Source organism: Rhinolophus ferrumequinum, chromosome 9 (genome assembly GCF_004115265.2).
Source record: "Rhinolophus ferrumequinum isolate MPI-CBG mRhiFer1 chromosome 9, mRhiFer1_v1.p, whole genome shotgun sequence".
NCBI lineage: Eukaryota > Metazoa > Chordata > Mammalia > Chiroptera > Rhinolophidae > Rhinolophus > Rhinolophus ferrumequinum.
The window spans coordinates 69,098,186-69,126,054 of NC_046292.1; the positions used below are offsets into that span (position 1 = coordinate 69,098,186).

A 27,869-nucleotide genomic window follows, 5' to 3' on the forward strand; every position below is an offset into this window, starting at 1 on the left:
AAGCATTCAAGGAAGAGGAATTTTGCTCTGGATTGAAAGCTGTAAGGAGGTAGAGGTAATTCTATAATTGTGTATTTTAATAAGTATTGCCTAAAAGGACTGAGTATTATCTACTGGACTGAGGTTAAACCTGTATTTGATAAATAAGCAGCAGTTACTCATATTAACTAGGATTGGGCAATGGTGGCTCATTTTGGGGGGCTTGGACAATGTTTGTTTTATCTATGTTCAGACATGATTACAGAGTGCTTTTATTTTTGCCTTTATCTATCATGGTCACAGAGTGGCCTTGTGTGATGTTGATGTTCTGTGAAAGTTTCCCCTCTTAAACATACCAAGCTCATTCCTGACTCTGCACTTGCTCTATCTGTACCTGGTTTCTCTTTCCCTGATTACTGTACCTGGTAATCTCTTTCCCTATAGGCTCCCACCATGGTGCCTCCTTCCTAGTCACTGTCACACTCTTCCTCCGGATCACTAATCAATATCTGAAAGAATGTCGTTCATTTATTCGTTTTGTTATTGTCACCGCCTCACTGAATTTAGTTTCATAACGTCGTTTTTGTTGTTGTTTTCAGTCGTGATCACCGCTGTAAACCATCCTCTAGAAACCAGCCTCCTAGCCAAAGGCTCAGTATATACTGACTGAATGCCACTGAGCTCGTTTCTTCGAATACAACCACAAATAAAACAGCAATTGCATTTTTTGTTTAACAGAGAAGTAGGGCATTCAACAAAAAGAAGTAAAAGCACGGAGTCAAAGTGAATCTTTAATCCAGAGTGCCCAGTATCTTGTGTGGCCACAGTATGTCGGGATGTATTAAGACTCCAGGACCTGAGACTTTCCTGTTTCTGAATTGTCTTCTTTCCTGAAAATTGTCTGGGTTCCTTAACTTTATGGTTCACTTTAAGTTTTAGTAAAGTATTATCCAGAGGCTTTCTCTCTGTAACCGCTTTGGGCTAGCCACGGTTTTAGGGGTAAAAACCCAACCCCCTTGCGCAAGCGCCCAGTGGCATACTCAGCGGCGCCGAGGGCTGTAGTGCGCATGAGCAACTAGAAGCAGCGAGGCGGGAAGTGTTGCGCAGGCGCATTTGGCAGACTCTCTAGGTAGGGTGCTCTTGGAAGCGGCGACCCGGGCGTCTGGGGAGCGACGGAAGTCGTATTCCCTTAAACCGTGAGTTTCCGACGGTTTGTTCTTGGCGCGGGATTGTGAGGGATTAGAAACGAATTCTGGATCGTGACTTCAGTCCTGTCGCAGCGCAGTATCCCCGATCCCTCTTAGGATCCCACTGACCTGCGGCGGGAAAGTCGTGCGCCTGCGCACTAAGCATCCCGTTCGGTCTCAGGTCTGAGGGAGGAAGGTCCTTCCCAGCTGAGCTCGCGGCCCGCGCTCCCGGAGGGATCCCATTCATTCCCTCTTCCCTTCCAGCTTCCCGCCCTCGTGGCCAGTATGGTATCAGTTCTCCGCCAACTTGCATGGGGCCTTGGACCAGCTTCCTGGCGCTCCGTTTCAGTAGCCAAACGATTTCCTCCTTCAGACCTCTTCCTCAGATCAAACCGCTCTCCCACTAAGGCCGCCCCCTTCCCCCGCCCCGTTTGCCAGAAGGCTGGTGCCAGTGCAAGGCTGATCACAGGGCAGGCTACCTCAGCATGCCCACCACCCGGAGGCTCCCCCCACTAGGAATTTCCCTTCGACTTCCTGCCGATATTTCTGGAAGATGAAAGTAAAGCAAATGGAATCTTTAGAAATGGTCCACAGTTTTCTTCCTTTGGGGATTTGAACATCTGGTGCGTTTTTAAATATTTGCCCCTTTGTGGGGGGCAGTGGCATTTTTTAATGCTCGGTTCAGTGAGTGATTTAAACTTCTCATGTTCTCCAGTATTCTAATTTTCACAGCTGCTTTGCTCCCCTGTGGACATGAGCCCTTAGCTGGCATTTTGCATCCCAGTTGTTTTGTGATGGACGCGTCTTTGGGGATTCAGGTGGATGAACCTGTGGCTTTTTCTCGCCTGGGTGACCCGTTGCAGGCGGATGGCTCGTTAAAAAAACATGAGCAGAATTTTAAACCACCAGGTATGTGTTTAATTCCAAAGATGTACAGGCAACAGTTCAATAATTTCAGTTATTTAAAAAACAACTTCCCGAATCTTAAAGTGAGTTGTATGTATACATAAAAACATTTTTACAAATCAGTAAAACTTCCTAAGATCTAGATTTAGGACTGGATTGCATTTTAGAAGGATTTTAGTCCAACCATCTCATTTCACAGATGAAGTTCCTATGGTGTCAATATTAGTGGAAGCTAAAGATAATTCTTTGGCTTTTTTGTGGAGCAAGATGTGAAACTTAGTAGGTTTGAGCAAAATAGTGGTGTGGTGACGTAGCTTTAACTGGGGCATTCTCGATGCTATGTTACAAATAGACTACAGGCCAGCAAGGGTGAAAGCAGAGAGCATGCTAGTTACGGAGGCTATTTCTCTATCAAAGCTAACTTGGATATATTATGTAGCAGAAAAAAATTCACTGTAAATTTCAAAACAGAAGCCTAGACCTTCATGTATAAAATAGGGACATTTAAATAATGTTTTAGCTGGTGGACTTTTCAGGGTCTTCCCTCAATCCTCAAAATTTATGTATTGGTCATTGCCTTTAGGAGTATTTTCCAGCTTTTGAATGAATGCCTCTTCTGCTGTCTACTTTCATCTCCCACTTCAGAATCTGAGGATTTTGCATTCACTTTGGTTGTCAGGAAGTTTTATTGTTGTTTTAAAATGTCATAGTTGTTATGTAATGACAGGAAACCTTAATATAAACATATTTAGAGTTTTGTAAAGAAAGATAGGTAAATACATTGTACATAGGAAGTGAGTAGTGGTGTGGAAGCACGTTAAGCCAAGTCATTCACGTGGTTTGTGCATTACGGTATTTTCTTATTACATACATTTTCTTTCTGGTGATTTCTAACAGCTAACCAGCATTTCTACTGCAAACTGCCAGCTCATGCTTATGCAAAAGGGAAGGTCCAAAATGTGGAGCTCATGGGGAAACCATAGACTATTATTGTAGTTGGAAGGTAAAGTTCACCTTATCCAACCCCTTTGTTTTACAGGTTAAGAAACTGAACAGTGTGGTTTAATGATAGGAGTTGAATCCAGATCTTTAGCTTCTAGGCTTTCTTCTTGATTAGTGTTGTCCAATAGAACTTTCTGTGATAACAGAAATATTTCTATGTTGTCACATGTGGTTAGTGTGACTGAGGAAATTAATGTTTACTTTAATTAATGAATTTGCCACACAAAACTAGTGGACAGCGCAACTCTATACTACAAAGCTTTTGGTATTATTAATCATGTACACAACAAAAATATATACATAAATCCTTCATCAATACATTTAATAAGACTACAAGCAGAGTTCCTAAAATATTTCATATCTAAATGCCATTGATTGTAAGATACACCATTTTATGTACTACTTAGAAATGCTGCCTGTTATACTATGATGCAATGCTTTCTTATCACCTAGGATTTTTAAATTTTATACTTATTGAAAGAGGTTTTTTTAGACCTATCAGACAAATAATTCTATATCTCTGATACATACTTAAAAGGAAAATACACATTTCAGATCTGTCTCTTCTGAATCCTTTTTGTACTTAGAGTTATTGATGTCCTAGTCCTCCCCTCACAATATTGTTCTCCACACATTAGTGAACCAGAATTTCTGTGGTGAATCCATTTTTTTAAAGCCCTTGTTAATGGGCCCTTAATTAAGGAGATCCCAGTTGTGTGGAACTGAACTACACTTGATTTTACCACCTCTGCTGCTCCTTCCTACACCATTTGGCACTTAAGGGTTAGACATGAATGCTCCTCTGATTTTTTGGATTTTCAAGTCACTGACACCTATTCTCTGTAAGTTTTGATGCTAGCCGACAATTATAAGTTGCATCCCACTTTTAGAGTTGTTAAAATGTGTCCTAGAATCAAATATACTTTTGAACATAGCGTTTTAGTACCCATTGACTTTAGTACCCATTCATGGTGCCTTTCCTGTGACACTGGAATTTGAAGCTGGTTAGAATTGACACTCATTAGGACAAATTCTAATGCACTGTGGCAGCTGTGACTGGTAGAAAGCCTGCTTTTTCCCCAGGCCTTGGTTTTGGTTTCTTGAGTGAATAGTATATTTGCTGATAAGAGGTAGCTGCTACTGTTTTGGCTTCACTCTGTTGTAACTTCTTCTAAATTTTTGCTTTTTTTTCCCCCTACATCTATTTTTGGCCATAATGATGGTAATTATTCATTCATTCAGCAAACGTGCCAGGCACTGTCCTAAGAGCTGAGTGTATTGTGATGAATTATACAGACAGGGAACTTATATTGGTGGAGCTTATATTCTCGTGGGAGGAGACAGCAAACAAATAAATAAACAGGATAATTTTATAGTAGCTAAATATTCTGAAGACAATAAACAGGATGATGTGAAAAATAGGAGGAGTGCTAACTTAAATAGGATGTCAGAGGAGACTGTGACACTTAGCCAGCCACACGAAGTTATAGGGAAGAGAATTTCAAGTGGAGAGACAAATAAGAGCAACAGCTCTAGAAATAATGTTCATAACAATAACCAACAATAAGAATTACCACTATCATTTATTTACTATTTACTATGTGCCAGGCCTTATGTTAAAAGCTTCTCTTACATTATGTATATTATTTCATTGAATCCTCACAGTATCTCAGTGGCATGGGTACTGTTATTACCCCTTTTCTATAGATGGGGAAACTGAGGCTCACAGAGATACGCTGTGTGCTCCAGGAAAGTCATGCTGGCTGGTGAACAGTGGGGCCAGGACTTTAACTTAGGCCTCCCTTCTCCAAAACTGGTGTGCGTAATTACTGTTGTATTGCGTCTTGTATTGAAATGATGATGCTTCTCCTATACATCTGTGAACTATGAAGTACAGGGGAAGGTGAGGGTAATTTAAGTAAGTTTTTCCTATTTCCTTAAATGGGCTGATATAGTAGAAGGAATACTGGACTAAACCTCTTATTTATTCTCCAGCTTTTAATGTTCTTCCTCCCCCTCAAATTATCCACTTGTCATCTTCTTACTTAAAAACTTCTATGGCTTTCACGTCCTTTCCCTTCCTCAGCCACATTGAATTTCATTATTTCCTCCACCCTACTCTCCCTCCACAATAATCTATGCCTTTTTCCTTTTACATTTCTTTGCATACATAGTTCCTTCTTCCTAAAATGCCTTCTTCCACTTTTTCTACTTGGTGAGTGCTTCAAAATACAGTCTTAACTGTCACTTGAAACTTCCTGGCACCTTCAGAAGTATTCATTCCCCTCCCCCGCTTCTACCTTGTAATATATGCATTTGTTTATTACAATTATTGTCTTGTATTAAGAGTGAGCTTTTTAACATCTGTCTCTTACTAGACTGAGCTCTAAGAGAACAGGGGCTGCACCAGATTAGTTCATTTTTTTATAATATGGTCATTGCTGAGCATTTGTTAAAACACAGTATTAGTTAAATGAATGAATCTACCAGGTCAGACAATTAAGTTTGCAAACACATCCTAGAAAAAGTGCTACATACCTCAATGCTGAATATCACTATGGTGACCTTGGAAGTATCCCCTTGGGAGCTGTGAACCAACGCCAGCACCTAGTCCACCCTTCAAAGCAATTTTGGAACTCTGTTTTCTGGAATGGCCCTCAGAGCTATCCTTGTATTACCCTTGATGTCCTGAATGTCATCAAAATGTCTTCCTTTCAACATTTCCTTTATCTTCCAGTAAAGAAAGAAGTCACTGGGGGCCAGATCAGGTGAGTAAGGAGGGTGTTCCAATATAGTTATTTGTTTACTGGCTAAAATCACCCTCACAGACAGTGCTTTGTGAGCTGGTGCATTGTCGTGATGCAAGAGCTGTGAATTGTCGGTAGCCCTTTCAGCACTTCCAAATATGTAGTAAACTTGGTTAGCTGTGTGTCCAGTTGGTACAAATTCATAATGAATAATCCCCTCTGATATAAAAAAAGGTTAGCAACATCATTGCAACAAGTTTGCAAACTTAATTGTCAGACCTTCATATAGACTTACCAGCAATACCTCTATAAAATTGGGCAAGTGATTTAACTTCCCTGGATAGGGTTTCCTAACCTGAAAAATCAGGGTAATAATTCCTGTTCTGCCAATATCACAGTGCTATTGTGAAGATCTGAAATGGTCAGACATGTGAAAGTGCTTTGAGAATGTCTTAAACTGTTAACACTATGCAGAGTATTATGATAACTTAAAAAGTAGCTGATGCTTGGCCTAGATATGGGAATAAAATCTGATGACTCTTAAGTATGTAGTTCTTTTTTGTATCCAGTAGTTTATCACATTTTGTATTATTGCCTCTCCTTATTTTAACCATGTATGTTTTTGTAAAGAGCTTATATTTATTTAAAATTAGCAGTTTACGTGCTGGCAGGGATAGAAGATACTATTAGTTATTGGAACAATTTTTTTAAAATATTTTTCGATATGCCTGACAGCATTAGTAGACTGTCTATCTGAGGGAATACTATGAATGTACAATACAAAAAACTTTCCCAAGCCTGTAAGGTTTTGTATCTTTGGGGGAAGGAAATACTTTTCAAGAAGATTGCATTGTGTCCTTGTCATGCCATCTAGTGATCGTAGCACAAATTGTTTAGTTTTTTTTTTTTTAAAGTTAGCTTCTTCAGTGTGTTGTACTGTGGGCAGTGACAATGTATCTGTTCATATATAATAATTCCAGAGAAGTAGAAATTCCCTGTGATTCTGGGACTTACCGTGTTTCCCTGAAAATAAGACCTAGCTGGACCATCAGCTCTAATGCGTCTTTTGGAGCAAAAACTAATACAAGACCCAGTCTTATTTTAATATAAGACCAGGTATAATATAATATAATTATAATATAATATAATATAATATAATATAATATAATATAATACCAGGTCTTATAAATTTTTGCTCCAAAAGACACATTAGAGCTGATGGTCCGGCTAGGTCTTATTCTCAGGGAAACACGGTAATAGAAGTCCAGTCAGTGTAGCTTGAAGTGTGTGATTCAGACAGTTTTGTCTTTTAGTTCAAGAGGTATATATGAGTTACAACAACTTGATGGGATTTTAATTGTTCTTACCATGATTTTAAAGCTTATTATACCTAATTATTTATTTGTAACTTAGTCATAGTTTAGAATTTATTTCATTGAGTTTTTTTTAATTTAAGAAAGTATAAAATATACACTCATTAATTGTAGCTATGAATTGTTTTTTCCTTGATAGGTGTTAAAAAAGATATTGAGAAGCTTTATGAAGCTGTACCACAGCTCGGTAATGTGTTTAAGATTAAGGACAAAATTGGAGAAGGTAATTTGGGGATATACTTTATTATCTTTTTAAGGTTTTTTTTTTTTCTTTCCCCTTTTGTTATCCTTGTTTAATCTTGATGTTCATTATTATTTCTTACTGAAAAATATACTTTAAAATATTAACACCATGTGGGGCGGCCTCTTAGCTCAGTTGGTTACCTCATACATGAAACCTAAGATGGTAAAATGATGAAAATAAAGTAGTACAGTATTTATAGGATGGTCGATATTAGCATAAATACCATTGAAAGACTGACAATCATTTTGATTGAATGAAGGGTGAATTTGGCAGACAGATGTGAAGGGAATGAGAAGATAAAAGATAATAGAATTTTTTGGTGGCTATGTTGAGAAATGTCTAAGTAGTAAAAATACTTCCATATATTTTATTGCTTGCTTTTCACAATGAAAAGTGTCAGACTAGAAAAGTCTAGGTCAGTGGGGACAGAGTAATTAGATGAGGTGATTTGGGATGTAAGAAGCAGATCTTTACATTTTTCTCCTTACCTTTTTTGAACTCTGCTTTAGTGTTCAAAAACTTTGTTCTGGAAAACACTGATGTCCTAACAAATTGATAGGTATTTCTGAAGGGGGAGGAGTATGTTCTAAGGCTAAAGAAGCTTGGGAAATGTAGTGCATATAGATCCCTTTTGGTTATTCGTGATGAACACATTAAAGGCTGGAAAATTTTGTCGTAAAAAATAAAAAATCTATCAATTTGTTTTAACTCAGCATTTCTTAAATTTAATTGACCACCATATCTTTTTTTTTCTCTTTTGTTTAATGTTAAGTTTAAAAGCCCAGGTGTTTTTGTAATTTTTTTCCATCTAAGACTGTTATCATTCTTACTTTTGACATATGTGTATCCAAGTCTTAAGAAAGTAATTTCAAATGACTATATTATAGAAAAAGACTTATTAGACCAGGTCATGACCATGGAAATATATTATGCTAACCTAGACAAACATTTACTATAGAAGTTTGATTAATATAGTGTCTCCTGAGGGCAGTTAAGAATTTATTAAAAATTGAAAATAAGTTGTAGTCATAGATGTGTTTGCTCTTTGTTTCCATTGTTATTAAAATATTAATGATATATTATGATAATTTTATGGGTTCTAAACAGTTTTTATGATGTATTTTAGCGTTGTTTTATAAACATTTTTGAAAACCAAATATTGAAAAATCTAATAAATTGTTTTATAGGCACTTTCAGCTCTGTTTATTTGGCCACAGCGCAGTTACAAGTAGGACCTGAAGAGAAAATTGCTCTAAAACATTTAATTCCAACAAGTCATCCTATAAGGATTGCAGCTGAACTTCAGTGCCTAACAGTGGCTGGGTAGGCGATTTAAAGACATTTTAATTGAAATGGCTGTATGTAATTTTTAAGACAAATTTTAAGTAGATATCTGAGATTGTCCATTAATTAAACATTCTTTGTCAGGTGTTTGCAATTTGCTAGTACTTTTCCTCTAACTTTGGAATGGTTAGTAAAATTTGTATTAATTTTTGGAGTAGATTTCCCTGGGGGCTAAGCTTGGCTTCCTGTTCTTTTACCACTTCTTTTTCTCATCTTCCTGCCAAACCATAAACTTTGGCTTCCATGGGTCTAGACACTTTTTTTAAATTTGGAGAACTCATATTTCACATCCCAGCTATAGAGAGCCTCATTTCTTATTTTATTCTGACCAACAGAATCATTTGGCATGTCTTACTCATTGGTCTCTCTCTGCTAGGTCATGCCTATCAACATACAGACATGATCTAGCATCTCTTATCCCCCTTGTACTGCCATCCCATTTCCAGCTGCTCCATCATTTCTTTGCTCCCCTTCACAGTCAGACTTCTCAAAAATTATCTACACATGCTGTTTTCACTTCCACACCCCCCTTTCACTACTCAGATAGTGTGTCTGCTGTTCTCTATACTAAACTAAAACTCCTTTAGGTAGAGTCAACCATGACTTCATTTTGCCAGTTTCCTGTTTCTGTTTACTTGAACTCTAGGCTGAGTTTAACATAATTGATTTGAACCATTATCTTCTGACTTCCATACTATCACACTCCTTGTTTTCTTCCTGCTTGACTTGGCCTTTCCTTTTCAGTGCCCTTGGCCAGTTCTCCCTCTTCTACCTGACTTCTAAATGTTGGAGTTTCTCAGTGCTTGATGCTGGGCTTTTTTTCTCTAGACTAGTTCCTAGGTAGGATCATGTATTTCCACATGACTTTAAACACCTACCTATTTGACATTTCTGCTTGGACACCTAATAAACATCTCACACATAATATGCCAAAAACTAAATTTTAATCCATCTTTCCCTACCAAAAAAAAAGAAGAAATCCTATTGCAACACCTTGTTTTTATGTACCCATCTCAGCAAATGTCACCACCATGTAACTCAGTTGCTCAAGCCAGAAACCTAGTAATCATCCTGTTTTTCCATTTCTCTCCTAAACCACATCCATCACCAAGTCTTGGCCATTTTGACTCCAAAATATATCTAAAAACTCATCCATGTCTTTCTGCCTTCTCAGCTACTACTTCAAGCCTAGATGACTATAATGGTCTACTTCTTCTCTTACCCCATTACTCCCATGGTTACAAAACAGCCAGGATGATCTTTAAAATATAAAAATATGTGCGCAAGTAATACAAATTGGTTACTGTTAGTTCCACCACTTAAAATCCTTCAATGGTTTCTCAGGGTACTTTGAAGAAAGAAAAAATTGAACTTTATCCCATGCCAGTTTTCCCACCTCTTTCGCTGTGCTCCAGTTTCTTTAGTTCCTCAAAATTGTCTCGAGAGCTTTCTTACCTCAGGGCTTCTAGCCATACTGTTCCCCATTCAGGAAGACCCCTCACAGTGCCCACTCATCTTTCTGATCTGAGCAAGAGTGGCACCACTTCAAAGAGGTCTTCTCTGAATTAAATTAGATTCTCCTATTTTTTATTGTCACAGCACCTTTTGCTCTCTTTTACAGCTCTTATAATCTATTATTATTTCTTATCTTGTTTATTAACTGCATTATCTACTAGATAGTAAACTCCATGAGGGCAGAAATGGTGTTAATTTTAATTCACCATTGCATCCCGAATGTCTAACATAGTGTCTAGCAAATACTGTGTTTCCCTGAAAATAAGCCCTAACCAGAAAATAAGCCCTAGCATGATTTTTCAGGAGGACATCCCCTGAACATAAGCCCTAATGCGTCTTTTGGAGCAAAACTTAATATAAGATCTGGTCTTATTTTGGGGAAATATGGTAACAGTGCCTGCTAAATATTTATAGAATGAATGAACAATCCTATTTCTTTGTTTCACTCTTCTGTTTATTATAGAAGACAAGAGGATGCTGAGATGGCCTGTCTAAGGCATGATTACATACTACATTCTTTTTTTTTTTAAAACAGTTTTTTTTATTTGTTTTTTTAAAAACTTTTTTTTTTTTTTTAAAGATTTTATTGGGGAAGGGGAACAGGACTTTATTGGGGAACAGTGTGTACTTCCAGGACTTTTTTCCAAGTCAAGTTGTCCTTTCAATCTTAGTTGTGGAGGGTGCCGTTCAGCTTCAAGTTGTCCTTTCAGTCTTAGTTGTGGAGGGCGCAGCTCAGCTCCAGGTCCATTTGCTGTTGCTAGTTGCAGGGGGCACAGCCCACCATCCCTTGCGGGAGTCGAACCGGTAACCTTGTGGTTGAGAGGACGCGCTCCAGCCAACTGAGCCATTTGGGAAGCAGCTCAGCTCAAGGTGCCGTGTTCAATCTCAGTTGCAGGGGGCGCAGCCCACCATCCCTGAGGGATTCGAGGAATCGAACTGGCAACCTTGTGGTTGAGAGCCCACTGGCCCATGTGGGAATTGAACCGGTGGCCTTTGGAGTTAGGATCATGGAGCTCTAACCGCCTGAGCCACCGGTCCAGCCCAAATACTACATTCTTGTCCCTTGAATAAAATCATTCCTTTTTCCACACTTTAAATCTGTCCCTCTGCTGTACTTCAGAACAGTGCACACTAAAATCTTTATGTGTTCTTGCTTCCCTTCTACCTTCCCCACTGGTTTTTTCTTCTTTTCTTTGCCAGATATTTCAAACAAATTTTCTTTATGTTCTGCTTCTGTTGTATCCTTTTTCCCTCCTTAAATCCTGTTTTACCTCTTCTTCCCACTTAAATTGCTCTCTGAAAAATGACCAGTTAATTCCTCTTTGCCAAACTAAAAGCCTTCCGTCAATTCTTACTCTTTCTGACCTCCAGGCTGATTACCCCTTGCTTCAGAACTCCTCACTTGCATGGCACCCGTATCAGCTTTCTGCCCCTTCCTCCTCATTTTGCTCTCCAACTTTAGGGACTTGTCCAAGGTTCAGTTTTCTCATCATTTTCACAGCTTTACATATCACTTCTGTGCAAGTACTGTCACTGACTTCTCACTTAAGGCTTAGTCCCATATCTCGATATCTTTGTCAAAATGATGAGGTCTTGGTTTTGAAGCTTCTTTTCCTGATTTCTCTACATATTTTGTTGATATCCATGTTGTTTTACTCAGGCTCAAAGCCATGGAAATAAACTTTACCCTATTTTCCTCATCTTTCATGAGGTGCAGTGTAGCATAGTGGTTACGAGCATAGATCTGAAGCAAACTGCCTAGACTCAAATCCTGGTTCCATGGAATTCTGGTTTGATGGGGAAGTTCCTTAACCTCTCCGAGCCTCAATTTCCTTGTCTGTAGAAAAGGGGAGGAAATAATAGCACTGTTCTCATAGGGTTGTTGTGAAGATGAAATGAATTTGTTAAAGATATGAAGTGCTTAGATCAGAGCTTGGCATATAGTGAATGCTTGGTAAAGGTTAGCTAAATTTTTTAAATTTATTCATTACTATTACCATCTTATCTGTTACTAAATCTTGTTAATTCATTCTTGTTATTCATCTTTTTCTTATTCTGTCACTCCTCCAATTAAAACTATATCTCATGTATGAATTATTATAGTATCCTCATAACTAGTGCTATTTTTGTTCTTAAAAAACCTGTCCTTTATGGATGATGTGATACAGAATTGTACACCTGAAATCTATGTAATTTTACTAACAATTGTCACCCCAATAAATTAAAAAATAATAAAAAAAAAAGGAAAAAAAAAACCTGTCTTGTCCAAGTCAGTTGAATGTGTATATTATCCTATATGAGGACAGTTTTAAGTTAGTCTTCTAGCATTATTTATGCATTGATAAAATTGCAGGGGGTTTTTATATTTGTTTTTTGTTTTAAAGTTTCAGTTTATTTGACCTTTCCTCTAAAGTTCACTGTACGTTTTTCCACTAGGGGGCAAGACAATGTCATGGGAGTTAAATACTGCTTTAGGAAAAATGATCATGTGGTTATTGCTATGCCGTATCTGGAGCATGAGTCCTTTTTGGTAGGTTTTGGTATGGCTTGAATTTTTATTAACTCAGTATTTAATTGAAAAAAATTTTACGACCTAATTCATAACTTTATTTTAGGACATCTTGAATTCTCTTTCCTTTCAAGAAGTACGAGAATATATGTTCAATCTGTTCAAAGCTTTGAAACGCATTCATCAGTTTGGTATTGTTCACCGTGATGTGAAGCCCAGCAATTTTTTATATAATAGGCGCCTGAAAAAGTAAGTGTGGAAAGTTACCAGAAAATATTTACACTTGAGTGAATTTGTGCTATGGGATCCATCTCTTAGACATAGAACATGCTGCAACAGCCACACACAGACTTTTTTTCTGTGATAGGAGAGGGAAAATACAGTGAAGAAGAACATAAAATTGTATTAGTACATCATTCAATGCTCCATGGCTCAAGGGAAATAGCACTTAGCTAAAAGAAACTTAGAAAGGGTCTAGTCTTCTTGACCTTACACATTCCTCTTATTTCTGGGCTTTATTTTTCTTTTCGGTATATGAGGGGATTAGACCACATGAAAGCAAATTTTTGTTTCAACACTAAATTTTGTATTTATATATCTTTTTTATGCTGGTTCTATACATGGAGGCATTGAAAACTTAAATACTGCTGTTTATACATTGTGTCATATTAAGTGTGGTAAGAAGAATAGAACTATAACTTCTTTCCTTGGGCCTTTCTACTCCTGACTGTTGTCTTTAGTTTTCTTAAATCAGATTTTAAAACTATGATTTTAATTTTTCTTTTAAACTTGTTTAATTAAAAATTATCTACTATAATGACATCTCTGCCACCGTCAGAGAAAAAAGAATTGTGTTTATATCCCGTGTTCCTTGTCAGTACAGGCCAATGGAAAAACGGGAATTAAAGATTTTGGTGGGGGGGATGGAGATACTTCTTTCCTTACTTTTCAATCCTAGTGAGCTATTAAATCCTTACCTTCTGTGTCAAACTTATTTTTCTTTTCCTTTTTCAAGAATGTTACAAATTCTTAATTGATCCCCCAAAGAATCACAGTTTCTGTATGAGTATCGCTTGAGCTTATTATGACGTCACTAAGCTTTAATTGTCACAGAGATGTCAAAAATACTTTCTTTTGTTTCTTAGGTACGCCTTGGTAGACTTTGGTTTGGCCCAAGGAACCCACGATACAAAAATAGAGCTTCTCAAATTTGTTCAATCTGAAGCTCAGCAGGAAGGCTGTTCACAATATAAATCCCATCTAATCACCGGAAACAAGTTTCCATTAAGTGGCCTGGCAGCACCTAAGGAGCCGGATCAGCAGCCCACCACAAAAGCTTCTGTTAAAAGGCCCTACACAAATACACAAATTCAGATTAAACAAGGAAAAGATGGAAAGGTTCTACCTTTTTTATTTCTTAACTAACACTGTTTTAGAAATGTACTCCTTCATCCAACAGAGGGAGATGTAATGCTAGGATAATACTGGCAATTTAAAATAATTTGTTTTTACAATTGTTGTCTATGATTAGATTTTCACTAGTAAGATTTGTAACGGATCGTGTTACTATTTTAAAACTGAACCGTACTTGGTAGATTTATACTGTCTTTGTCATTACCAATTACATTATATAACAAAATGGAAAATAGTAAGTTTTCCCTGCATGTTATAAAGTTCAGATTAATTATCCTTTTTAAAAGAAAGCATTAGTTACAGGAGAAAAATTCTGAAGTGTCTATCTCCATTTTAGCTGCACAGCAAAATGTAACATCCATGCAGGTGGATTTTCTGTTTTTTCAGTAACATATTTGTGGACTATGATAATGTTGTATGGGTGTCAAGAGTTCTGTATAGACTATTTTCTCCTTTCACAGAAGTGTTTTGGTGCCTGAGAATGACTTGGATGCAGCTGTTTTTGTTTCATGTCACTTAACTCTTTCAAAACTATAGCAGAGTACAGCTGGCAGAAAGTGTTACAGATATAATCCTTATTTTCCTTGTTTTTGTTGGTATTGTAGGAGGGATCTGTAGGCCTTTCTGTCCAGCGCTCTGTTTTTGGAGAAAGAAATTTCAATATACACAGTTCCATTTCACATGAGAGCCCTGCAGTGAAAGTAAGTAATGTAGCTTCATAGTGTAATCGTCAGTTAGTCGTTTACTAAAGAGAATTTAGGGAAAGGGTAGGTCAGCATTTATTATCAGGAAGTTTTTAAAAGGAGTTGCTTCAGCAGAAGGTATTACTACTTTGAGCATCTAGTCAACACTTTTATTTTGTCCAGTTTTTTTCCTGAACTTCTCTGGTGGACTTTTTCATTAGCTGACTGTTGCTCTCCCCCTGTAGGAACATTTGGAACATTCTTGCCTTTTCTCTCATTGGCTAGAATGTGAGCTCCCAACAAATGACACATTTCTGACACATAGTTAATAGCATAAAGATTTTTATAAAATTATCTTCAATGTTAAATGGTTTTAAATTGACTTAAGATATCCTATAACAGCTAGATAGTATGAGCAACAAATTAAAATTCTGATTTTAGCCAATGTAATTGTGCAATTTACAGTTCTGAAATGGAGTTAGACACTAGAACATAACTGTTTAATATTTCTGTAACATACCAGGAAAAGTTCTAATAAAAAATAAGTCAAATATTTACCAAACTAGTTAATTAGTAAATTTTAATATGTTTATTCAACAGAAAAACCTAAAAAGATCTTAAATGTTTTAATACGAAAACTGTTTGTTTACAATCCAATAGTACATGCAGCAGTTTTAAAAGTTATGCATCCACTATTGCATTTTGCCACGCTAGCATTTGAAGACATCATATTAAATGTCATAAAAATAGAAAATACGACTTTTCTTTTACAGTTTATGAAGCAGTCAAAGACTGTGGATGTACTATCTAGAAAATTAGCAACAAAAAAGAAGGCTGTTTCTACAAAAGTTATGAATAGTGGTGTGATGAAGAAAACTACCAGTTCTTGCCCCACCAGCCTGACCTGTGACTGTTATGCAACAGATAAAGTTTGCAGTATTTGCCTTTCAAGGTAATGTGTTTTGATGGTACTGTAAAATCACCAGCATGCTGCCTGCAAGATTAGAAATGGCATCGATTCTGCTGGACAAATTGATTGAGTGAGCCAAAGGAAATAACACAGTTCTGTCAACTACATACGTACTGATGGAGAGTATTACCTTGGAGAGCAAATGATAACTGTTGTCATGTATTGTTCACTTGACACTATATTCTCTTTGGAAAATACATTTGTTCTTTATACAAATAATTTTTGTGGGGGGATAGCTTTTTTGGGATCTGAGAATTGCACATTTTGCTTGCTAATTTAATCTTTTCTTTTTTTCCTTCATTCCTGCCAATGTAGAAAAACCAGAACCAAATAACAGAGCTCTTCTTTCACTCTCATCTCCAACTCTTTGCCACTTTAATTTTTTTTTTCCTTCAGGACTTGGTTTTCATGAGCCTTTCCTGATTAACTCAAGTATATAAATGAATAAGTATATCACTCCAAACAGAAATAAATTTTCATACCTCTGAATTCCTGTTGTGTTCTATTTTTCTGTTTTGGCTTTTCTCACCTACTACCTCTTTTTGTGCCTGGAAGTTATCTTAAAATCTTTCTGGCATAAGGCTGGGAACTAGTTGAGGGGGTAGGGAAGGATCTGTGGAAGCAAAATTTAGGATTTTCATCATACTGAATTACCATTTGCTTTATAATAACTTATTTATGTAGATAGATATCAAGGCAGAATTTACTGTGAACTAAATTGATAAATGGTTTTTTTTTTTTTTTTGGTCTTAAATAATTAAACTTGAACATAACTAGAAAAATCTTATCTCATCATAAGGCGGCAACAGGTTGCCCCTAGGGCGGGTACACCAGGATTCAGAGCACCAGAGGTCTTGACAAAGTGCCCCAATCAAACTACAGGTATGTTGCACTAGCAATACAGACGCCAATTAAAATCAATTGTCCCAGGCATATTTTATTTTATGTACTTTATTTATGACTAATTTTGAGCTCTTCTGCTTTTAATTAAAGTACATAAGCAGTTCTAGCAGTGTGGTATTCCCATTTTTAAAGATAATAGTATTTATGAAAGCTTCTAATCCTAGTGTTTCCTCTGTTTAAAAGAACATTTTTTTTTTAATAGATCACATTTTGCTTATCTATTTACAAGATGATTTTAACAGGAATTTTGTTAACATCCCCTTTGTGGGGGAAGAAATTGTGTATAGTGGTCTTTGCTAACTTAAGACTGACAGCATTTTATCTGTTTGCATAATGCCTCAAAACTTTCCTGTGATACACGTGATTGTGTATTCCATTAACATTATTGTTTTGTTACTGTAAAAACAATAGAATAGCATTAAAAACATTTTTGAAAAAGAAAAAAATTATGGAACTGAAATATAGGAAACAGATGAATCCTACCATTCACTTGGATTATGATATTTAAAGAAATGCATTTATGCACTGTGTGTATTCTAATGATACAAAATGATACAAAAAAAATGAATAAAACTAGCTGCTTATACTCTAGTCAGGACACATTCTCTAATGATAAAATAACCTGTTGAGTATGAATATAAAACTTTATACAAGGTATTTTAGGGGTATCTGAAATACCTGACTGGATTTTGAAAGAAAGTTTATGAAAAGAGAAGTTCTGAGAAGAGATTTGTAAGTTGGGATGGGGGTTGGTTTGGCATTGCGGCATGAGCAGACAAACTCCAGAGACAGCTTGCCCTGGTCAGACAGGACAGAGTAAAATTTTAGTGTAGCAAGAATCAAGGAGTGATGAGAAATATACCTATAAAGAGGTAGACAATGTCAGGTCACACTTGTTAAATGGCTTGGACTGTATCCTGTAGGTGTTAGAAGGTTATCAACAGGAAGATATGGTACCTTTTTGTTCTCGAGGGATTATCTGGCAGGTGTGTAGAGAGGCTAGATTTTGGAGAATGGGGACCTGCAGTAGTCCAGGTGAGAAAGGATGAAAGCCTGAGTGGGGCATTAGTCATAGGAATGAAAAGAAAAGTGAAGGCTTGGAAAGGCAGAACTTGGAGGATTAATTGGATGTGGATTTGGGTGTGAGGAGTTGAGGGAAAGGGCATCTCAGATGTTTATCAGATTCCTAACCTGGGGGACTTAGATGTGTACCAGTGGCCAAGGTGGAGAATAAAGAAGCAACGGGTTTACAAGGTAAGACACGGTTGGGGGCATAATTAATTTGAGGTATTTTGAGGACATCCAGATAGAGATGTCCAACAGTAAAAGTAAGTCTGAAACTCAGGGATGCCTGGTTTGGAAATACAGTTGAGTGTCATCGTTATATAAATGGTAGTTGAAGCCATAAAGTAGATGGGCTAATCAGGGAGCGTATAAGGGAGAAGAGATTGGAATTCTGGAAACCTCAGTGTTTGAGGCTTAGAGAATACTTTGAAGGAACAGGCAGAGGTACAAAGGGAACCAAGAAAGGCAAATGATACACTGACCAAGGAAATAGACAGTAAATCTGGTGATACTGGAAGGTCAACAATTAGGACAGAAGATGTCTCTAAAAGGAAAAAGAAATGTTTTTTAACATGAGGCTGAGCTGGTCTTAATCTTAACTACCAAAATTCTGGGTATTAGTCTCTACAGCAAAAGTTAGGGTTAGCACCTGGCTGAAGAAGCGCTTCTAATGTTAAATACTTTTCACTAAAATGAACCACTTTTACTACTATAGTGTGTAATTTCTGAGGAGCATCTAGATTTTTTCCCCAGATAGCTAATTTTGGATTTCTTTTGATCTTAAGAACATGCATTTATTTAGTGTTTTCTAATGATGAAATATCCTTTTGAATTTACCAACAGTGTTGCTCAAAAGAGAAAACATTGTATTGTGTATTACGGATGTTAGACCAGGGAATCTCAATCCTGAAATTACATTAAAAGCATCTGGGGAACTTCTAAAAAAAATAATGATCCCTGAGCCCTACTCCAGAACAGTTAAATCAGAATCTCTGAGGGATTCGGCCTGGGCATCAGAATTTTTTTAAAGCTGTCAAGATGATGTGAATGTACAGTAAAGGTTGAGAACTGATACAGATGATAAAATTACAGATTTGGCATTTTTTTTTAAAGTTTGTTTTTTGTTACAGCAATTGACATGTGGTCTGCAGGTGTCATATTCCTTTCTTTGCTTAGTGGACGATACCCATTTTATAAAGCAAGTGATGATTTAACGGCTTTGGCTCAAATTATGACAATTCGTGGATCCAGAGAAACTATCCAGGCTGCTGAAACTTTTGGTAAGCAGTTTTATGTTATAGAAGAAAACAAGTGCTTTTGATTATCTCCTACAAATTACTTAATACATTATTATGAAATTCTCTTTTCAAATAAACATTCCGTATTCATAAAGTTCTCTGGTGTTGCAAGATTTCTCAGTTGGTTAAAAATTAATTGCATGTGTAAGAAATAATTTTCATCACATCTATTCATACAATTATTTAATCTTATCAAGCACAAAAAGTGCTACACTTCTCCAATATTTAAAGTTTAACTTTATTATCTTAAGTAAAATAAGGGATAAAATCTTAACTCCTTGTAGTTGTGGTTTGACTTAATTACATAAATATTTTTAATAATATGTTTTAATTTGTTTATTATGTATTTATTAAGCATCATGTGCCCTTGGGCCTCCCTTAAATGATCTTAGTCTACTAACAAACAATTGACATGTGGTCTGCAGGTGTCATATTCTTTTCTTTGCTTAGTGGACGATACCCATTTTATAAAGCAAGTGATGATTTAACGTAGTAAATTATACTACAACAGAATAAAGACGACAGTGGGGAAGATAATAGAACGTGTGTTAGTTGTCAGCTTCCTTAGGGTTGGGGTAGCAGAGAAGAGAAATGAACAGAACCCCTTTACTGATGTAGTATCGTTGTAAGCATGTATTGGACATGGAAGTCATCTCCGTAGCCCCACAAAGTTCTTATAGTTCAAGATTGGGACATACAGTGCTCTTCGTAGAGTACCTGAGAATTATCTCAGCCTTGCACTAGCCAACAACTTGAACTCAAATGCTTGAGAACAAGCAGTACAATAATAAATCTCAATAAAGCCCCTGTCTGCTACCATGACATTTGTCCTGGAATGTTCCTGTGTCATGTTGTACTTCCATTGTTGATCCTCATTATAACAGCGACTACAGATGGGGGTGAGGATTTCAGCTGTTCAACAAAATGCTTTGGTGTTCTCTGATAAATTTCATAATCTCATGGAGTTATTCACCAGTAGATGAAAGTTTTTTCAATCAGTTGAGAGTAAACATACTCATGTAAGAATGCCATTTCCAAAGTATCAATGTTGCTTTCCACTCATGGTCACTTTTCTCTTGCATGTATGTATTACTTTACCTTATTTTCTTTAGATAAAATTTTCTTAAAATAGGTGTAAGAAAGGTACAAATTGTGGATTGACTTTGCTGCAGAAAGATTTTTTGGTAAGCCTCTACTGTGAGGCTTTCTTCACAACCACCACTAAGTTTTTCTGATGGATTAGACCACAGCACTGGTGCCTAAGCAAGGGACAATTATTTTTTTAGTCAGAAGTAGTTCCTGGTCAAAATCACTTTTTTATTTAAAACTAACAAGCCTGGACCCTTCCTACGTATCATACTTTTCTGATTCCTGTTTTCCAGGAAGGGCTGGATTAATACAGGTGCATGTGTTTCATGAAGTTCCTCAGATAATTCTGAGTGCACCCTTGATTAAGACCCATTGATCCAGAGCCTAAGCACAAGGTGGCCAAGCTTCTCTTGGGGTCGGCTGACAGCAACTCCGTCCTAAGGGGTGTTCTATATTGTGTGGTAGCACTCTGACACAATCATACCCATCCACTCTGGAAAGTATTAACTAAAATTGTGCATGGAGAATATACATAAGGTGGGCATTTGTGTTCACGTTGTTGGCTAGTGCAAGGCTGAGATAATTCTCAGGTACTCTGCGAAGAGCACTGTATGTCCCAATCTTGAAATATGAGAACTTCGTGGCGCTCAGGAGATGACTTCCATGTCAAATACATGCTTACAGTGATACTACATCAGCAAAGGGGTTCTGTTCGTTTCTCTTCTCTGCTACCCTAACCCTAAGGAAGCTGACAACTAACACACATTCTATTATCTTCCCCACTGCTGTCCTTATTCTGTTGTAGTATAATTTACTGTTTGTTTGTTAGTAGACTAAGACCATTTAAGGGAGGCCCAAGAGCACATGATGCGTAATAAATACACAATCAACAAATTAAAATATATTATTAAAAATATTTATGTAATTAAGTCAAACCACAACTATAAGGAGTTAAGATTTGATCCCTTATTGTAATGCTTGTTCTCGTCCTTAAAAAATAATGCTATGTAGCACGTGTCTGTTTTCTTAGTATGACTTCGCTAGTTATTTCAGTCAAATCTTCCTGTAACTTTTGAATACAGAACTCAAAACTTTAGCAACCACCAGTGTTTTTCTTTATGATCAAAAGAAATGTCTTGCCTGAGGTTAGCAGTGAGAATACCTCTCATTCTCTTGTCTTATGTGTAACTTGCCCCACTGTCCTCAACCCCCAGACCTGACCCCATCGTAGGTTGTCATTAAGTACTTGTTGAGTTGTGTCAAATAAATTCAATAGACAAAATATTTTTTGATTGAATATATTAGTTTAAATTATTTTCCCGGAATAATGAACCCTCTCTTTGGATGTATAAAAAGATAATTTAGGCATAATGTATAACTTGGGAAGGTGCTATAACACATAGTGTTTATTATCTCATGACTTCAGAGTAGTCTGTAAATTAAGGAGTAAGACTATATGACTATTCTTCTCGAGCTATAATTTTCTGGAGAGAATGGGAACGATAAAATAGATTTAAAAGTAAGAAAGGATTGGCCTGGGTATCCTCAACCAACTTAGTTTTTGGTAGTTTGTTTCCTTTGTCTCCCTGCCTGCCATGCCACCCCCACCCTTTTCCCCCCATACCTTAGGTCCACCAATCCAGTAGTTAGATCAGAATATGTAAAAGTAACTTTATATAATCCAGAGCCAGATTAATTGCTTTAATAGTCCACATTGTTAACAAATACCCTAGAAAGGAATCTATATGCTGTTTCATTCATTGTTTAGAGCCACATTTCTGTTTAATAAGGAAGTATAAGGCAAAAATAATAAATACATTATTGCCTATTTGTGTGCTTAACTTATTTTTGCCTATGTCTGATCGTAATCCTTTTGGGAAATTGTGTCAAAGACATTTCTATTTTTAAAAAAACTGAGATCTGGTTTGTGTATTCACATAGAAACATTTATTGGAGGTTTATATGTACCAGGTACTATTGTTGAGTCTCTGTTCTCATAGAGCTTAAATTGTTGTGGGGAAGACAAAATAAACAAATCCATACTGTCATTTAGATCAGTGATACTGAGAAAGATAAAAGGAGACAGGGAGTGAAGAGGGCACAGCTATTTCACATAGGTTGATCAGGGACAGCATGTGTAAGGATATGATATTTGAACAATGACGTGAGAAGCTGAATAATGCCTTTTTGTCCAGTCCAACAGGCATTGAGAACCTAGTATTTACCAAACATGGTCTAGGTTTGGGGGATTCAAAGATAAATAAGACAGTTCCTGTCTTCAAAGAGCTCATAGTCTAGTACGCAAGACAGACATATTTTACCAGATACAATACAGGATGGCAAAAGTAATAGTAGAAATCTTCGCAGGGTACAATAGACGTTTAGAAGGATCAACTCTCTGAGAGGGTCATGCCTCACAAAGGTCATTCTGGAGCTGAGTGGAGTATCGTGGGCACGTGGGGGTGTGCAGGACATCCTAGACAAAGACAGGAACCATGTAGTGAAAGGCATGTAGAAGCTTAGAAGGGGGAGAGGGAATGGAAGCTGCGGCTGATTAAAGATTACAGACGGATACAATGAAACTAGAGAAGTTGGCAGAGTCAAGTGAGTTCTTACCTTAGTAAGTCACTGCTTTCTACTTACTGTCTCCCACTTTATGATTTCATCTTCCGCTATGTAGTGCAAAGAAACTTAAAATAGCCTGTGGTGCTCTATCTCATCCTCAGTGTAAGTATTAATATATCCACAAAGCGAGTGGTTGGGCTTGTATGTTTTTCATGAGAGAGGCTTCTGATTTATTCAATTGATAACAAAATACATGTATTTTTTTCTCTTTTAGGCAAGTCAATACTGTGTAGCAAAGAAGTCCCAGCACAAGACTTGAGAAAACTCTGTGAGAAGCTCAGAGGTATAGATTCTAACACTCCCAAATTTACAAACGATATACAAGGGCCTGCTTCTCATGACCCAGTTTTTTCAGAGAAGACTGCCCATAAAGCTTCTCACCTCATACAAACGCCTCAAGCACAGCACTCAGGGAATTCACTGTATAAAGAGAACAGAAATGGGTGTGGGGCGCATTTTGATGTGTATACCACCAATCTAGAAGGCTGGGATGACGTACCCGATGAAGCTTATGACCTGCTTGATAAACTTCTAGATCTAAATCCAGCTTCAAGAATAACAGCAGAAAGAGCTTTGTTGCATCCGTTTTTTAAAGATATGCATTTGTGATTATTGTTCTTCATGTAATGTTAGCTGTTATGTATCGTGAGATGGGGTGAAAGAGTTCTTTGTGTAGCCATAAGTTCTTATATAGAGACCAGGGCAAGATGAATAATTTATTCTAAAATTGTATGAAGATTACTAACATGATTTTTGAGTTAGATCTACCCAAGGAGAAACAGCTCTTTAGTTTCCCTAATTATTACTGCCATGTACAGAAAAAGGGGCAGTTTTAGCCTAGTACATAAGGGTTCAAGGTGCAAGTCTTAAATTCAATGGATGTTTTAGGGATTAAATGAATCAAAAAGCTTACTTTATTGGTTTCTTCGAACTATGAGTTATGTGTACTGTTGGAAGACTCAAGCCTGTACTGGTGCTCTAACCATTCTGTAGGTTAAGAAAATAATTTCCTCTTCTAGATCCATATATTATGCCTTTTGTGAACACTAAGCAATGAGAAAATGGGGATATCACTTAAAATTGAATGTAAGTTATCCATTTAAAAGTATTTTGTGAAAGCATTTATTGTGTGAATTGACATGTTTTTCTTAATGGGTTCTCTTGTTTTTTTCCTGCCTGCTCTATCCTCACCTTACACATTCTCCTTGAAAATTATGTGGTGCTTTCCACAAAGTTTCTGGGTGCTTTGCTGAATATTGCTTATGTTTACAGTTAAAAACTTAATGCATATACTGGTTGGTAAAGGGAAGCCACAGACCAAGGTGAAGATTGATAATCCAACATTTTTTCTTTTCCCCTAAATGTATTATTTTTTTTTTTTTTTACATATACCATCTTAGGTATAATTAGGTAGCTGCTAGAAGGAAAAGTAAACACAGAATTGAGAATATTACTGGAGATTTTTCCTCTGCCTAGAGCCATCCGGATCTCTGTATTCTGTTTTGACTAAGTTGGTCCTACTTGGGGGTGGGAAGAGAGATAAATGAAGTAGGAAGAGTAGGAAAGAACCAGTGAGAGAGGTTTATGGATTTCTGCATTCCAATGATATATAGCAATGACAGACAGCATATCAGAATTCTTATGGGAAACAAATCTGGGGATATTGATCTGCTGAGAAGTCTCCCATTTATTAGTCGTAGAGTATAGAAAAACTTAGGGACATAGAACATTCATTTTGTTATTTTGAACATTGAAGTCGGTACATGTACCTACTCGATTTGGTAAGGATAATAGTTGTATATAAAAACCATTACCATTGATCTGCTCTGTCTTATACTGTAAACGTTTAAAAAAACAAACTTGAATGTTCCTGAATTTGTATGTTTAATAAAGTTCATCCTTTTGTATTTTTCATGTCAGGCTACTTATTTGAAAAAGACCTTTTCAAAAAACAAAAATATTGATCGCTGGAAGTATTTTCCTTCTGAGATTGATGAATGGTCTCTCTTCAGCAAATAGTGGATAATAGATTAAAAAAAAATTTCTCCAGCTCAAGTAATATATGAAAGATAGAAATAGATTTTCTTTAATAGAAAAGGTGCTCATTAACTTCATGTATAGGATATTTGTAACAAACAGTAAAGCAATAAACCATCTCAGTAACTAAAATGAAGTCTTAGCTAAAAAAATACTTTCTTAATGTGACTCACAATCAAGTTAACATACTCTGAGAAAATTAACAGGAAGAAAAATTTAACTTCCAAAAGTGTAGGGAAGGAGACATTCTCTAAGAAAGTTTAATATTCAGGGCTATTGTTGCAGCTTTCCATTAATGTCACTTTTAGAATAGAATTTGGTTGATATGCAAGGGGAGGTAAAGGGAGGTAGTGTTTTAAAAGATATCCAGTGTTACAAATTAGTTCTCAGGTCATTTAAGTCCCACTAGAGAATGTTGCCTCAGTTTTGGGTGCTGTTTAGCTAAAAATTATCAAGGAGCTTCAATACACATACTATTCAGGTTTTTCAGCCTTCTGAACTCCATTTTGTAATGGCAGATACCTCCCTAAAAGATTTTAAATATATAAATAGTCATTTTGAGGGAAAGATTAACTTAATGCCATTTTCTACTATGGAACCAGAATACTGTTTTTGTCCAATGTCAGCTTTTTAAAATTCTTATTGCTCAGACTCTTGAGATAAAACTGTTAAGGGTGTTTTCATTTAATAATCCTTAGCCATTTAGAATTATTAATGTAACAAGCTACAGTATTGGTTTTCGAAGCAGGCTGCAGCTCTAGCATTTTAATGAAACGTTTCCTTATAAGGAGATGATTATGGTTGTCTTAATGACCTGAATAAAAATGTGGCTCAGGAATGGTTATTCCAAAGAATTAAACTCAGTTTATGTCAAAATCTGAACAAAAGTCTTCAAGTGATGTTAATCTTTTATGTTTCTGGTGTCTGCATTTTGGGAACAAAATGCTGTTACAGATTTCAGAATATTGATTGCATAAAATCTTGAAACCCACAGAACTCGTAGGCTTGGGTCTTAGTAATTTCTGCTGTTTATGTAATTTCAGCCCTACGCGTCATCGAAAAGTTATTTATCTTAAGAAACTGTGGCCAAATTTGGCGGGTAATGCTGTCTGCCAGTGTCTGCAGATGTATTGTTTCTGCCCACAATTGTGTGTGCTGTCTGTGGTTTAAGGAACACTGACACCAGGCAGAAATGTCAGTTCTGTTCAGATTTTTTTTCCTGTGTTCTTAGAGCTGCTGTTGCTGCACCCGTATTGTGTCAAATTATGTGTTTGAACTGTCTTCGTTTCGTGAAAGGTGGATATTATCACCCATGTACTAGATAAGTAATCAGAAGTAGTTAATGCTGTCAAATGACAGCAAGATTTTCAACAGAGTAACCACAAAGGTCAGTGCTAAGGCAAATATTTAGTAAATAATGACATTTTAGATATCTAAAGTGAAAAGACATGATCTCAGGAAAGCAATTGCAAATTGGGTGAGAAAATTGTAAAAATGAAGTTCAGAAAAGCAATTGCAAAATAGTTTGTGCTTAATTTTACCTGCTAATTTTTTTCTCAATAGAAGAACGTGAACTAAAAGCATACGTTGTCCTTGACTTCTATTTTGAGAGCTTTGAAAATTTAACAAAATAGTATATGGAAAATAATTCAAAAGGATAAGCACAAACTTATTTGGAGTGTGTACATAGCTTTTATAAGCAAAAAAAGGTGACCAGTAAACAGATGTCAGTGCAGTGGAATTTTGATTTAAGTAGAATTTTGATTTAAACGTGCACCTGCATAAAATGCCCTTTTAAACTTAACACATTGTGCTGTCCTAGCCCTTAAGCAGATTCCATCTTGGACCCTACTGAAGCAATTGTTTGAGGAAAGTAACAGGTTTAACACAAGAAAATTTAATACCTTACAAAGACTAATAAAGAATAGCTTCTAGATTCATCTCTAGTTCTAGATTTAAAGAAGGCCAATATCACTCACTCTAGTAGGTAACCAGGAATTAATCAGTTAAGGGATGAGCTCCTAACACTGTCAGCTGCGGGGTGCAGGGGTGAATAGCACAAATCAGAAAGTAAAAGAGCCATCTGGTAATTTTCTAATCAGAATTTTTGCACATGTCCCTTCTCTACATTCTATCGGTGCATTTTCATATGTGTGCATTACATTCTCACTCTGTGTAAATGTCTCCTGTAACTTCTCTGAAGACTGTAGAATATGATCTAGAAATGACTCCGGCTAGGACGAGACTAAGACAGTAAATGAGAAACAGATGCACGCTCTGTAGCCTCACGTTGTTATTTTAGCTCTGTCCATAAGCAGAAGGAGCAGAGGGCTGGGGAATCCAGCCACCTCCGAATTTCTCTAGACACTCATCTTAATGCTTTTTACCAAGTAGAAGTTTATTTCTTCTGGCACATTGCTGATCTTCCTTCACTCAAATGTTCTGATTAAAAACAAAACCAGTTCCACAATAGTATGTATATGAGTAATCTTTAGACAAGTATTAGCAATGTTCCTTTACACTTTTCCCCCAAGATTTGTGATATGAATGCCTGGTATTCTGTGAGTGTTCTGTCATTTTAAAACTCTGGAACTAAATGTCCATGTCAAACGTGTGCGCCTCATAAAAAGGAAACTTGTTATCACTTTTATGTGTAAGAATAAACACCAGCGTCTTACATCTCTGTTGTGTATTATGACGAAGCATATTTCATGTTTGTCCCTATACAGTGTGACTAGACATGTGCCTGGAATTTATTGAGTGGGTGTTCAATGAATATTTGTTGAGTGAATGCATTTAAGTTACATTTAATGTATTTTCTTGGCAAGATATTGAGCCAAAAACCTCTTAATAAGGGTGCCTACTTTCCTAAGTTTGGTACAATTTTTTTGATAGGGAGTGACACCAAATGGTAAGAAAAATGAAATGACTCATACCTCTTTACATCATCTCTTTCCAGGAGACTGTCTCCTCCCACTCT

The 27,869-nt window shown here is 36.6% G+C and overlaps 1 protein-coding gene across 4 annotated transcripts; it reads left to right on the forward strand.

Annotated features, from left to right (window-relative positions):
* The first annotated feature begins 1,035 nt into the window (after nucleotides 1-1,035).
* CDC7 (cell division cycle 7) lies at nucleotides 1,036-27,561 on the forward strand. Of its 4 annotated transcripts, none has more exons than XM_033115658.1 (12): nucleotides 1,036-1,175; nucleotides 1,882-2,075; nucleotides 7,334-7,417; nucleotides 8,626-8,761; nucleotides 12,734-12,827; nucleotides 12,913-13,055; nucleotides 13,952-14,204; nucleotides 14,825-14,920; nucleotides 15,676-15,854; nucleotides 16,672-16,754; nucleotides 18,971-19,120; nucleotides 23,067-27,561. In XM_033115658.1, the coding sequence occupies exons 2-12, from the start codon at nucleotides 1,961-1,963 to the stop codon at nucleotides 23,459-23,461; spliced, it is 1,728 nt and encodes a 575-aa protein (XP_032971549.1). In that variant the 5' UTR covers nucleotides 1,036-1,175; nucleotides 1,882-1,960; the 3' UTR covers nucleotides 23,462-27,561. The 4 variants fall into 4 exon arrangements, with proteins under 4 accessions (XP_032971549.1, XP_032971550.1, XP_032971551.1 ...); XM_033115659.1 differs by having other exon boundaries at nucleotides 1,054-1,175; nucleotides 1,899-2,075; XM_033115660.1 differs by lacking the exon at nucleotides 1,036-1,175 and adding an exon at nucleotides 1,214-1,789.
* The last annotated feature ends 308 nt before the right edge of the window (nucleotides 27,562-27,869 follow it).

What these genes read in the sequence shown, in the direction of transcription:
- CDC7 (XM_033115658.1), top strand. Translation starts at nt 1,961, where the DNA reads ATGGACGCGTCTTTGGGGATTCAGGTGGATGAACCTGTGGCTTTTTCT. An exon ending in AACAAGGAAAAGATGGAAAG is followed by an intron (nt 14,205 to 14,824) that starts GTTCTACCTTTT and finishes TTGGTATTGTAG; the next exon opens with GAGGGATCTGTAGGCCTTTC. An exon ending in ATGAGAGCCCTGCAGTGAAA is followed by an intron (nt 14,921 to 15,675) that starts GTAAGTAATGTA and finishes TTTCTTTTACAG; the next exon opens with TTTATGAAGCAGTCAAAGAC.